General features: G+C 40.3%; 1 protein-coding gene and 1 long non-coding RNA gene across 2 annotated transcripts in view; one reads left to right on the forward strand and one right to left on the reverse strand.

Annotated features, from left to right (window-relative positions):
* LOC142097465 (uncharacterized) overlaps positions 1–9,216 on the forward strand; it is a 139,629-nt gene extending 130,413 nt beyond the window's left edge. The window contains exon 3 of the long non-coding RNA XR_012678188.1: positions 9,202–9,216. This is a non-coding gene — a long non-coding RNA (uncharacterized LOC142097465). The remainder of the gene's footprint in view (positions 1–9,201) is intronic.
* The window catches only part of RAB26 (RAB26, member RAS oncogene family), a 158,125-nt gene that overhangs the window by 126,216 nt on the left and 17,541 nt on the right, over positions 1–14,368 (reverse strand). The window contains exon 2 of the mRNA XM_075179319.1: positions 10,197–10,307. Coding sequence (XP_075035420.1) covers positions 10,197–10,307 — 111 coding nt within the window. The remainder of the gene's footprint in view (positions 1–10,196; positions 10,308–14,368) is intronic.

A 14,368-nucleotide genomic window follows, 5' to 3' on the forward strand; every position in this document is an offset into this window, starting at 1 on the left:
GGGTTTTTATAAAGATGCACGTAAGTTGGGCGCACGCATGTAGGTAAGTTGGGCGCACGCATGTAGGTAATTTGGGCACACGCATGTAGGTAATTTGGGCACACGCATGTAGGTAATTTGGGCACACGCATGTAGGTATTCAGATATAAGCGGACCTGAAGAAACGTCTGTTGTTGAATATGGGTCTAGGTACACTCTGCATATATGGCTCTTGCCGTATTGAGACAGACACAATACCCTGCTGGACACATACAATATACATGTGGAATTTAAAGTCCCAGCAGATAGCACAGTAAAAAAAAAAAGCATTCAATTATTGTCACCTGTTAATAATATATTCATTAACGAACACATATTAAAATAATATTTGTTTTTGTAAATCCATGAAATAGATTTATTATTATGTTGTTAATGTCTACTATGCAAAATGTATTTTAACAGTTGCTCTTTATTGCAAACACGTCTTCTGGTATGTATACGGGACTATCATCACTCTCACCCAGCATTTACACCTGTCCTGTACCTGGTGCAAATGATATGTCTGAAAATAACGTACCTTAGAGATGTCCAAGACTTGCACTGGGCACTACTGTGTGCGCTCAACCTCAGCACACCCTTACTGTACATTGACTACATGCATACGCCTCTTTCTCTCTCTCTCCGTTGCGCCCTGAAATCATAGACAGTCATAAGCATCCTTTGCGCGCGAATATGATTTGGATTTTTTTGCCTTCACTAGCGTATAGTCCATTTTAGGGGATGCACAGAGCGATTATTACGCAAAATACGGCACTCCTTAATGAATCAGGCCCCATAGAAATACTGGTAATGAGAGTGCAGCCTATCAATTCACTAGGAAACAGTGACATCACTGAGAGTGCAGCCTATCAATTCACTAGGAAACAGTGACATCACTGAGAGTGCAACCTATCAATTCACTAGGAAACAGTGACATCACTGAGAGTGCAGCCTATCAATTCACTAGGAAACAGTGACATCACTGAGAGTGCAACCTATCAGTTCATTAGGAAACAGTGACATCACTGAGAGTGCAGCCTATCAATTCACTAGGAAACAGTGACATCACTGAGAGTGCAGCCTATCAATTCACTAGGAAACAGTGACATCACTGAGAGTGCAGCCTATCAGTTCATTAGGTAACAGTGACATCACTGAGAGTGCAGCCTATCAATTCATTAGGAAATGGTGACATCACTGAGAGTGCAGCCTACCAATTCATTAGGAAACAGTGACATCACTGAGAGTGCAGCCTATCAGTTCATTAAGAAACAGTGACATCACTGAGAGTGCAGCTATTCATTAGGAAATGGTGACATCACTGAGAGTGTAGCCTATCATTTCACTAGGAAACAGTGACATCACTGAGAGTTCAGCCTATCAATTCACTAGGAAACAGTGACATCACTGAGAGTGCAGCCTATCAGTTCATTAGGAAACAGTGACATCACTGAGAGTGCAGCCTATCAATTCATTAGGAAATGGTGACATCACTGAGAGTGCAGCCTACCAATTCATTAGGAAACAGTGACATCACTGAGAGTGCAGCCTATCAGTTCATTAGGAAACAGTGACATCACTGAGAGTGCAGCCATTCATTAGGAAATGGTGACATCACTGAGAGTGTAGCCTATCATTTCACTAGGAAACAGTGACATCACCGAGAGTGCAGCCTATCAATTCACTAGGAAACAGTGACATCACTGAGAGTGCAGCCTATCAGTTCATTAGGAAACAGTGACATCACTCGGAGTGCAGCCTATCAGTTCATTAGGAAACAGTGACATCACTGAGACACTTTTTTTGGTTGAGCCCTGAAAATGGCTTATTCCAATCTCTGTTGATGATGGGTACACTTTCAAATTTTAGATATATACCACCAACTGGAGGAGAAAGATGCAGTAGGTATTTTTGTAGTTTAAATAGCTTTTAAGTAGCATTGGGAATGTCAATACAGCACTTCATTTTTAAAATCTCGGTCAACTAGGCACATCAATAATTTAGGCCTTACAAACACTACTTTGCTTTCCTTGTTGGTGAAACAGGTTCACTTAAAAAGCTTGACAAAAGCAGGAAATCCGTACAGTAACAGAGTATTAAAATATAATAAAGGGCACTGCAACCCAAACGTTTTTTGTAAGATTTTTCTGAAGGAGTTACGACAAAAAATGTATCTTAAAATGTTCCTATGGCACAGCCTGTACATGCATTTTGTGAAAATAGAACAAGACAAGAGAATTCAGCTGCACTTTATGAATGATTGCCATTATTCTCTGTTTGTCTGGGTAAGACACTTTTGACTTCAGTCTATCATTTTTTGTGTTTACTGAAATCTCTCACTTCTTCCTCCATCCCAAACAGCCTGGTGTGTGCGATTTGGCTACCAAAGTTTGTTGTCACATTGGAAAAAGAATCCTACAGCTTGGCGCTTTGCCTGAGTGGCATGGGGCAGCACAGTGGCCAAATGGTTAGCACTTCTGCCTCACAGCACTGGGGTCATGAGTTCTATTCCCGACCATGGCCTTATCTGTGTGGAGTTTGTATGTTCTCCCTGTGTTTGCGTGGGTTTCCTCTGGGTGCTTCGGTTTCCTCCCACACTCCAAAAACATACTGGTAGGTTAATTGGCTGCTATTAAAATTGACCCTTGTCTCTCCCTCTCTGTCTGTGTGAGTGTGTGTCTATATTAGGGAAATTAGACTGTAAGCTCCAATGGGGCAGGGACTGATGTGAATGAGTTCTCTGTACAGCGCTGCGGAATTAGTGGTGCTATATAAATAAATGATTATCATATAAGCCTCTTACTTTGGTATGATTGTACACATAGGACAACAGCGATCGTCTAATCATGAGATCATTCTTGGGCATGCCAATCGTTTTGACGCCAGACTCATGGAGACATCGGGCCAATTTGCAAGATCCTGAAACTCACATTTTTACTATTGTGTCCAACGTTACTGACTGCATTGTGAGAAAACAGAGAACAATAGAGGAGTTTTATATATACAAGTATGGGACCTATGATCTGCAACCGTTTAATAAACTGAAAGAAGAAAAAGTATATAACTGCTGTGTTTCCCTACAGTCACCGTGAGGAGCACTGCTAAAAAAATGTTACGAGGAGCGGTATGACAGAGCTAGAATGGGGAAAGAGGGGGGGGCGTAATCTTTAAAATATAATTTGGAAAAAACACCACCCAGTAATTGGCATCCTGAGCTTGCTGATTACCGGCTGCTCTCCGAAATGTGGAACCGAGAGCGATTTCTTGGCATTAGACTCCTATTGCTGTCTAGTTAATGAAATAATCTAGAGCCTAGGGCGACAGGTACTCTTTATATAAAAACAATACAGGACAAGACCAGAATGTAACAATATTTCAGTATCTGGTTTGATCTATTATAAGCAAATGGATGAGTAATACAGTGAATCACATACGAGATGAAAACTTGTACTTTACAGGAGCACGTCATCAAAAACGGTGTTAAATTCATATTTCAGTTCTTGCATCGATAGTTAACTATTACTGCCCGTAACATTTTTAACAAAAATCTTCATTTGCTGCTTTATTGTGGTAATAAAAGGTCCAACAGGTTTAAGCTGGGCACAAGCAGTGTGATTAACTCTCATGAGTTAATCGAGCAATAAATGTCAGCGAGAATAAGCACGCGGTTATTCCAAATCGCCCAAAAAGGATAACCTTTAGCTTGACACTTAAATCATCATCAGTTATTTATATAGCGCCGCTGATTCCGCAGCACTGTACAGAGAACTCATTCACATCAGTCCCTGCTCCAGTGGAGCTTACAGACTAAATTCTCTAACACACACACAGACAGACTAGAATCAATTTTGATAGCAGCCAATTAACCTGCTAGTATGTTGTTGGAGGAAACCAGAGCACCTGGAGGAAGCCCACGCAAACACAGGGAGAACATACAAACTCCACACAGATACGGCCATGGTCGAGAATCGAACTCATGACCCCAGAGCTGTGAGGCAGAAGTGCTAACCACTAAGCCACTGTGCTGCCCGCTCAAATACCATGAAAAACACATAATATGGTTTAGTCTATACCAATGTGTCTTTCCTCCAGACAAATCTGTACAGCTTGAGCCCTAGAATACTGTAAGGAAAGATGAAATAACCTCTCATCGGGAATATTCCTACTTGTCAGGCAGCTCAAGCACATTTCCATCTGAGACAAGCTGGACTGAAACGTAATTACACTGTTAATTGATACAAATGATGTGTAGAAAAACCTAATCAGAGACTGGTAATGATGAAGCAAAGAAAAGAGCCTCTAGAGAGCTGTCCGTGGTGCCAAGTAGATCCTCAGAACGTTCATCTGTCTGAAACAATGTTCAACGTGTACCAGCGGAAGACCGAGCATAGCAATAAGCCTGGAAGAAGAGACCAATAGGGAGCATCTATTCTCCCACCCAGCTGCTTACATACAGTCTATGGTTTCTAAAGTATTTATATACGTGCAAAATTAATGCAAAAATACCAATGGTTAGCAAATAAAATCATATTTAACGTTCAGAAATAGTTGTTCCAAAGTTTCCGAATCCTAGCAGCAGTTAGCGTGGTGGATTTACCCCAATTAACTGTATTTTCTGTTTCAATGCTGATGGGCTATTTTTATACAATACATCAAAGCCAGTGTATTCTGTAATCAAACGCTGCAACTGATATAACTGATTTATACTTGCACGCAACTTGAATTCACAAAAAAAAAAGTGCACAGAACTTGTACATTGTGTACGTTCATCCAGCCCTTCTCTCCCCTCCGTTCCACCCTCCAAATCATAGGCAGTCGTGTCATATGCGTTCGGACATAAATTGCTTGCAATTGCGTTCATAGGTCCCAATCTGGCGCATGGGCAGAGCTATTACACGCAAGACACGCCACACAAATGGACTTCTGAAGATGCATTCCTAATTGCTAGGAACAGCGCTCCTAAGAATGACTCGGAATAAGCTAATTAACATTCTGAGCATTAAAGGAACCAACTCAGGGAACTGTGAGAGGATAATTAGTGTATTAATTCCAATAAGGGCTTAATATTTTACACATATTTTACACACCATTATTCCTCCCCCAGCTTCCCTGGTCTTTCAAAACCCCCTTCCTGCTTGCCCCTAGGTTCTCATTAAATTTGAATTACTCCAGTGAAAATAATAAATATAATCTTTATGGCTTGGTACATTTACGTACTGTCAACTGGTAAGTAAGTTATGTTTTGTCATTTTAGTTTCATTATGTTTTTATTATGCTTTGCATCCTATAGTTCCTTAGCACCTTTAAAACTTTGTGTCCTGCTTTTTTCCAGCCTGTGATATACTACAGGACACATGGGTGATGCAGTGTAAATTTGGCATAAGACTGAACAGTCAATTTACATTTTTTTTAAAGTTTACATTTCTAGATGCCCTTTCAGTTAATCCGTCACACAACAAACACGTTAGTCTTAACCTTTAAACATAAAGTGAGATTATAATGGCAGCTGTGTAATTGTTCTGGTGCAACCTCATTAGAAAATGAAGCTGCATAGAGACTGGTTTTATTCATCTTACTTTTATCAATTTTAACTTTAACTCCTTCACTGTTTTCTAATGTCCACATCTGTAAAAATATTAACATATTTGGATTTTGTTTTGAACATATTACTTTTTAATTAAGAGGTCTATGAGATTAAATTGCTTATGTAGAACAGAGGCTTCATGGTTGGATTGGATACATGCTGGTCTAGCTTGGTGAACATTCTAATGCTTAGACTAGACTAGATACATGCTGGTCTAGCTTGGTGAACATTCTAATGCTCAGACTGGATACATGCTGGTCTAGCTTGGTGAACATTCTAATGCTCTGATTGGATACATGCTGGTCTAGCTTGGTGAACATTCTAATGCTCAGACTAGATACATGCTGGTCTAGCTTGGTGAACATTCTAATGCTCAGACTGGATACATGCTGGTCTAGCTTTGTGAACATTCTAATGCTCTGATTGGACACATGCTGGTCTAGCTTGGTGAACATTCTAATGCTCTGATTGTGAGCATGCTGGTCTAGCTTGGTGAACATTCTAATGCTCTGATAGGATACATGCTGGTCTAGCTTGGTGAACATTCTAATGCTCTGATTGGAAACATGCTGGTCTAGCCATGTGAACATTCTAATGCTCTGATTGGATACATGCTGGTCTAGCTTGGTGAACATTCTAATGCTCTGATTGGACACATGCTGGTCTAGCTTGGTGAACATTCTAATGCTCTGATTGGATACATGCTGGTCTAGCTTGGTGAACATTCTAATGCTCTGATTGGACACATGCTGGTCTAGCTTGATAAACATTCTAATGCTCTGATTGTAAGCATGCTGGTCTAGCTTGATAAACATTCTAATGCTCTGATTGGACACATGCTGGTCTAGCTTAGTGAACATGCTAATGCTCTGATTGGATACATGCTGGTCTAGCTATGTGAACATTCTAATGCTCTGATTGGACACATGCTAGTCTAGCTTGGTGAACATTCTAATGCTCTGATTGTAAGCATGCTGGTATATACAATTGATATTATTTTAACAGTGAGATTGCTAAAGTTTGGCCTATGAATGTTCTAGTGGTTGAATATTAATAAATATCAAAGCTGGTAGCTACTGGCTAGTTCATGTCTCACCCACTACAAAGTTGCTGATACACACAAAACAAATACAATAGCTGCTCACGTGCCAGGAAACCCAATTTAAACGGACATGTGACATTTACCTGAAAGTGTAAACATTATTGATTTACTTAAAAATGACTTGAATAATAATAAGGAAAAGCCCAGAGATTGCAAAATAAAATAAAATAATAAAACAATGGAGAGGACACACTAGAAAGAAACAGTTATCACGTATTCATCTTTCAAAGATGCCCTTCTCTTCCTCTTATCAGGGAAGCCTCAAGACTAAGACGACACTGACCTATCTTGTCTAGAAAACACATCCAAGATGTATGAAGCATTTATTCAGTTTGATAGTTTGGTTCAGGGTCCTGATGAGTAAATATTGAATATCTGCCTATTCGGGTTGAATGTTTTAACTTTGCGAAAAAAAGAAAATGATTTGGGCAAGACACTGAATTCCGATTAAAGCTGGGAGCAGCGAAGGCAGCAGAAGAGGATAAGACACAAATAGAATACAAAGCAAATTACACTACACATATAGTACTATATAGGGTGCTCCGAAATGCCATCATCTTCCTGAATGTTGACAGCCGGAACAATATCTAACCAATCAAATCCACAGGAAGCAGTGATGTCACTGATAGACTACCTCATGCCTTAGTGATGTCGTTAGTTCCTAGTGCATTGATAGGCTGAATTGTCATGAACATTGTTCCAGCATAAAAAAATGTCTGCTGTGTAGAGAACGGGTCCAATTGAATATCTCTTTCTCAGATTTCTTTCCATTTTTCAAAGTCATTCTGACATGCCCTGGTCCTCTCCTCGTACAACATTATATCTTATAACTTATGGTAAATTATGTCACTGTGCACTCAAATATATGCAAAGTAAAATAACCCAGTGCCTAAGTTCACAGAGTTAGAGAAATACTATTTACAAGAGTGTATTTAGCATTAACCCTTAATGCAGATTGTTTAGATTCGATGGGACAGGCCCATGTAGCGTTATGTCTATGCCTGACCCCCACATCACATAAAAAAACAATGTTAACTGCTGACCTCGGTCAGATAAAGCGGCAATAAGGACCGGGCAGAGACAACTAGCCAACTTACGTTGAATAATCTGCAGGAAATGTATTGGATACACACTCTACCAGAGTGTATCTAACAAACAGCAAGAAATAGAACAGTGCTCATATAACCGTAAAAATGTACAGCCGAGCATTATATATATGTAATATAAAAGTGATGATAATGTATTTATAAAGTCCTGTAAATAATATATTTTATTACACTTGGGGGGGTGGTGTGATTCCTTATAACACAAGATTGGCTCATGAACACTGAAGTAATGACATCAGAACTCAGAGATTACGCACATATTAACAGCTCGATTGTAAGGGAATAACCTGCAAACGACTAGCGAGAACGTCTCACACCTGATGTCATTTTTCCTGACAGCCGCAATATTTTATTTATGGGTGCTGCTGTCGCCTCACATGTGAACGTCAGCTGGTACAGGGCAGCCTGAGGCACACATGTGAGCACAATGCATGGATCTCCCTGTATGAGGACTTAGCAGGAAGCATCTAGTCTGCTTTATTGGCTTCTATTGCTGTAAGCAGGCAGTAAATTTCAACAAGTAACGGTAAATCATGTCCTGACAGCATCCTATCTTACTGAGTGTATATAAAGACATGCAGGTGGCCCGATGCTGGCTTAAAGGGACCGCCGTGAAACTAGTTGTGATTTCTTACACAGATGATTGTTTATTTGGCTAAAACTGGCCCCACAATGTCGTGTTAAATATCATGTTTCTGTCGGTGTGGCTCAGGTATGACACTTTGCATGTGACTTTTGGTTCCTGCAATCGTTCTGTCAGGAGATGGTGGGCGGGGCTTGATCATGTGGTTCGAGACATCAAGTCGGTAGGGCCATCATGTTATCAGGCCCCGTGCACCTCAGTAAACGTGAAATGTTAGGGACGCGATGACGCAATTTAAGTCATCACGCCCCTGCCACTATGGGCCTGAGTCATTGAGGAAAGTAAGGCAAAAAAAAGCAGTAAATGTTCTCCGGGACAAACCATGTTACAATGCAAGGGGTGAAAATTAGTTTATTATCTTGCACATAAGTTAAATACTGGCTGTAGTTTCATCTAGCACACAAATACTTGATAGCTTTATTTTTACACCGAAATTTAAAGTCAATCTAGAACTTGCCATACCCCAACTTTAAATATGTCCCCTCATTTTAAATTTTCCTCCCCCTCCAATGCAACATGGTTTTGCCCAGATGCATAGTTACTTCTTTTTTTATGACTCAGACCCTATGTGTTTACTGAGCGGGGGCGGGGCTTCTTAATGGCGCAACTTGCGTCATGCCCGGGCACACCTGGCAGCAGGTTAGTTTCCACGCTCTCTCAGAAGCCAAGGAGGTCTCCCCCCTAATGCGGGCGTCTCACGGACATTAGGGAAGAGTAGTCAACGATCATTTATTTGTCAACACCGGAGTATGGTTCAATTCTTCACTCTACGCTGTTCTGATGACATATTGTTAGGTGATGCTAAACAATTGAATGCAATTAACATAAATGTTTATATTTGCCCCGTGTGCCATCCTTAATCAATCCCAAAATTATGAACGATATCCACAGAAATAAGACATTTGCTAGAGCGGACCCGTGGATGCTCAGAAGCTGTAGAACTACAAGTTACAGCATGCTTTCAAAGCAAGAGGCTCAGGCTACACCACGTAAGTGTCACTTCCAGGTAGCATTATCACCCCTCCATACTATGTCAGTATTCCCGTCACGTCTTCTGTGCTGTCACTTATCTCTGCAGTGTAATCCTCTTTGCAATGTGTGATATATCTGCAGCTTTTCAATATCACAGGATCCCCTGGTTCTCTCCTTCTCAGGAACCGTAGCACTAAACACAGCCAATGTGACAGGTCTGACTGTGCACTACAGATATCACAGACACTGATACCAGACACGTATACGCTCGAGTAAGTGATTGACAGGCAGGACAATCCCAAATGCAAAACCGATTTTCTTCTCAAAATGTACAAAACTTTTAAAACGAGATCCATATACACACATGAGCTAAAATACATTACATTATAGTCAGTGATTGACAAATTGTAATTGCTAGCTGGTCAGGGCAGATCTGATTGACAGACATCTCACAATTTAAACACCACTGAAACGTTAAACTAGCTCTGCAGGCTTTGGGAAAGATAATGAATCCTAATTATCATAACAGTGATCTTAGAGTGCAGTGTTATAGCAAAACAATAATTCTTATAAAACTCTTCAGCCCATTAAGGTGACCACATGGCTCCATAACACTAGATAAGAGTTAGTTTATATAGGATAGAACCTTTCCCACATCCTGAGCCTAAGAATCTTATTCTTAAGGATTCGAAGCTTTAATGGCATTTGTTAGGGTTGCGACACATTACTGGCATCAAGGGAAGGAAAATAAAAAGCGTGACGATGCCTTACCCGAAAGTCAATCCCAACGGTTGAGATGAAGCTACCGGCCAGGAACGCCCCGTCCTTAAACCTGACCAGCAGACACGTCTTTCCCACGCCTGAATCTCCCACCAGCATCACCTAGGAAAACAAGACATGACATTAACAGATACATCTGTGTGTATTTAAGATGCACCATGAATTATCAATATAATTGTCTTGTACAAATAATGCATATTTTTCTGCTGATCTCTGCTGATGTGACTGATATCGCTGGTGTAACACGGACAATTATCTCAATATTTCAGCGTGTGCGGCCCAAAAACCAACGAAATGCCCGATAGTAATCCATTCGGAATTGATCAGATCATTATTGGGCTTATTGGACTTTTGGGGCTGGATTTACTAAACTGCGGGTTTGAAGAAGTGGAGATGTTGCCTACAGCAACCAATCAGATTCTAGCTGTCATTTATTTAGTACATTCTACAAAATGACAGCTAGAATCTGATTGGTTGCTATAGGCAACATCTCCACTTTTTCAAACCCGCAGTTTAGTAAATATGCCCCTTGGTCTTCGTTTAAAGTAATCTTTCAACCTCGATAACATGACCCAGTGTAAGTCGGAGGTTATCCAGCCGGCGGGCGTAAAACACCAAATGGGATGATATTGTCTAATTAAGTCACCCATGCAGTCTATAATGGGAGTAGAGAGGTAATACCAGTATAATAACAGTTCTGCAGTGGAATATCAGGATAACACTGAGCAATGTATTTTATTCTGAATGGTTCTTATCTGAAACTATGGGTTTCGGGTTTTAGTAATAATTATCGTGTGTGCAAGTTCACTGTGTCTCTATAAGATCACTACACAACAGTTATGTCTCAGCTGATAATATCCATTGTTCCATTAAGTGAAAGGTTGTGTCGCAGACTGTATAGAATTATAGACAACACTTTCATCAAGTTACAGAGAGCTAGGCTGGGTACACACTACAGGGCTTTCAGCTGATTATCGGGCAAATCACCCGATAAACAACCGTTCAACCCGATATCATATTAGTGTGTACGCTCCAATGATGAACGGTTATCGTTCCAAAGCTCATCGCATTGTTTCATTTCATTTTTACACCCAAATTAAAATTCTTGTTCAACGATGGAACAATGTCGTTCCAATTCTGCAGTGTGTACGCACTCAGGACCGGCAGTGTCCATAGATCTCTATGGAGTGTGCAGAGTCACCATCTTTTCAGCCAATGGTTATGACAGATGAAGAGCACAGGTCTGACGGTAAATAATGTAAAATGTGTTTAGTGTGTACACAGGAATAGGCTGCTGATCGGGACTTTTTTGATTTTTACAGTCGTTGGTAAAATTGTAAACTATATCACATCGGAGAAGTTTTTTGTAGTGTGTACCCAGCCTAGCACTCTTCCATATAGATAATGAGACTACAGAGATAACAACTGCATCTCTAATTTTTCAGAGTAATAATTCCAAAAATACAACAACAAAAAATCCTTTTTTTACATTGAATTATCTGCACAAAATTGGGCCCAACAAAATTATCCTCTTCAAGGGTTAGTTCACACATGTGCCCTGGGAAAATGGGTTAAATCCCTGAAAACTTTGGACACGTTTTAGTGATGTGCCGCTAACGCGTTTCACATGCAGCTTTTATAAATATTTATTAAGTTATTTATATAACACCATCATATTTCGCCACAGTTTACAGAGTATATTTAATCATTTGCATCAGTCCCTGCCCCAGTGAAGCTTACAAATTATTTCCCTACCACATACACACACACGGGTTAATTTTGTCAAAAGCCAATTAATCTATCAATATGTATTTGGATTGTGTGAGGAGGCTGAAGCACCCAGAGGAAACCCACGCAAACACAGGGAGAACATACAAACTCTACACAGATAGAACCCAAGTCAGAATCAAACTCATGACCTGAGCGCTGTCAGTCTGCAATGCTAACCACTGCACCACAATGTTGCCCACAAACATTGCACTTTTACCAATAATCTATCTACGCATGAGAAACTCAGTGTCAATCTGTTTATACATAAATAACAATGCTAAAAATGTCCCATTAATGGTTCAGACAACCCGAAAGAAGCAAAAGCGCCACTTGTATGACGTTCCCAAGGTCGGGAGGGTCTGGTAATCTCAGTGGTTAAACCACAAACAAACTAAAAAAAATCTTGGCTCAATTAAGTGTAAACCAACATAGAAAAAGCTAATTTCATCCTAGTGCTTCTTGCAAGAAATCATCACAGAACAACCTTCTAATTTAGTATCCTGATGGGACCTGTCTCAGCAGACTGAACGTTATTATGTTATATAGTAAAGGACCATTAGAAATTACCATTTGTCAGCAAATAAACTAAGGGACACTTTTGTTCAATGTTTACATGCCTGACCAATACATTTTAGTGGAAATAAAATAGAGTTTGTTGTAAGTCTAATTCAGTGCGGAGAAGATGTGAGCAAAAATGAGCTGTATGGTCCCGGAATTGAATACCTGAAACATGATAGGCAACTTGTGTTCAATCGAATCCCCACCCATGGGCCTGATTCATCAAGTCATCCGTACTGAGCGCAACTGACGTTTGGTTTAAAATTGACGTAATAGGCTCCGCACACTTCAGAATTCAACCAGGAACGGATCTGATGAATTCGGGTGCAGGTCCTCTCTACTGAACAAGACACTGCAGGATATGTCCAATAACTATGTGGATTATACATTCGCAAAGCAAATGCACAGAAAACAAAACAAAAACTATTGAATTAATGTTACCTGTTAATAATATAAGCATTAATGACAAAATAGTTTAAAATTCCCATGAAATAGATTTATTAGGATGATCTTACTGTCTACGGAACATAAAATACATTTTATAGTTGCTACTGATTGCAAACACATGTTATAGCATGCATACGAGACTGTCATCACTAGTAATCAGGACTTAGACTAGTCCTGTAGCTGGAGCAAGAGATACGGCAGAAAAACAAGTAAGACTGATTCGTATTTGGCTGCGTGCGCTCAAGTTTGGAACACCCTGGCTGTACACTGACTAGGGGCGAACGCTCCTAGTGAATGTCCTATGCGCACGTAGATGTAGTGAACACTGCTGCGTATGGCCCGTTCAGAGTGATTTTGATCGATAAACACACAATCGGCATATACGTTCTTTGACGAATCAGGTTCTATGTGTCTATTATTTTTGAATCGCCTAGTCATGTTTGTGATTGTGTGAGAAGAGAAGCTGGAAAACTTCAAACTGGTTTAATGACCCTAAACGTGCATGTGGTGCAATCAACTGTGGACTGTTAAACATGTACGGTTCACATTCGCAGTTTGCGGTCAAGGCTCGACAATCGCCTCTGAAGTTCGCTGTTTGAAGTTCACGCTAAAACGAACGAGTTTAACTAAAAATTTAAACACAGCTAGGCAGCACAGTGGCCTAGTGGTTAGCACTTCTGCCTCATAGCACTGGGGTCATGAGTTCAATTCCCAACCATGGCCTTATCTGTGTGGAGTTTGTATGTTTTCCCTGTGTTTGAGTGGGTTTCCTCCGGGTGCTCCAGTTTCCTCCCACACTCCAAAAACATACAGGTAGGTTAATTGGCTGCTATCAAAATTGACCCTAGTCTCTGTGAGTGAGTGTGTGTCTATATTAGGGAATTTAGACTGTAAGCTCCACTGGGGCAGAGACTGATGTGAATGGGTTTTCTGTACAGCGCTGCGGAATTAGTGGTGCTATATAAATAAATAAATGATGATGATAAAATATTTTGAATCAATTTAAAAAGCATTTTAACTTTTTATTTTTAATTTGAACTACTGTGTTAAATGAAATGTGTTCAAGACAGTTCTCACACGTGTGCAAAAATACTGTCAAAGAGGCTGGGACATGGTTGAATCCGCAGGTACATGTTTGGATCTCTTCGACTTCCAAGAATTTCTGACAAATTTTCTAGCTTTAGGACCAACTCGCCGCTTAGATAATCAAACAGGGACCTGAGCGGCAGGATCAGCCCACGATACAACTGGCAAATGAGTAGGGAATTCAGCTGAAGGTCGTCCTGTACTTTCTGCTCAAGTTGCAGCTGATTAAATGATATAACAGGGAAAATCTATGAGGCGTCCGGAGTCTTTCAGAGAAAGATAAATGAATCCTATGACAGCGT

Source organism: Mixophyes fleayi, chromosome 7 (genome assembly GCF_038048845.1).
Source record: "Mixophyes fleayi isolate aMixFle1 chromosome 7, aMixFle1.hap1, whole genome shotgun sequence".
Lineage (NCBI taxonomy): Eukaryota > Metazoa > Chordata > Amphibia > Anura > Limnodynastidae > Mixophyes > Mixophyes fleayi.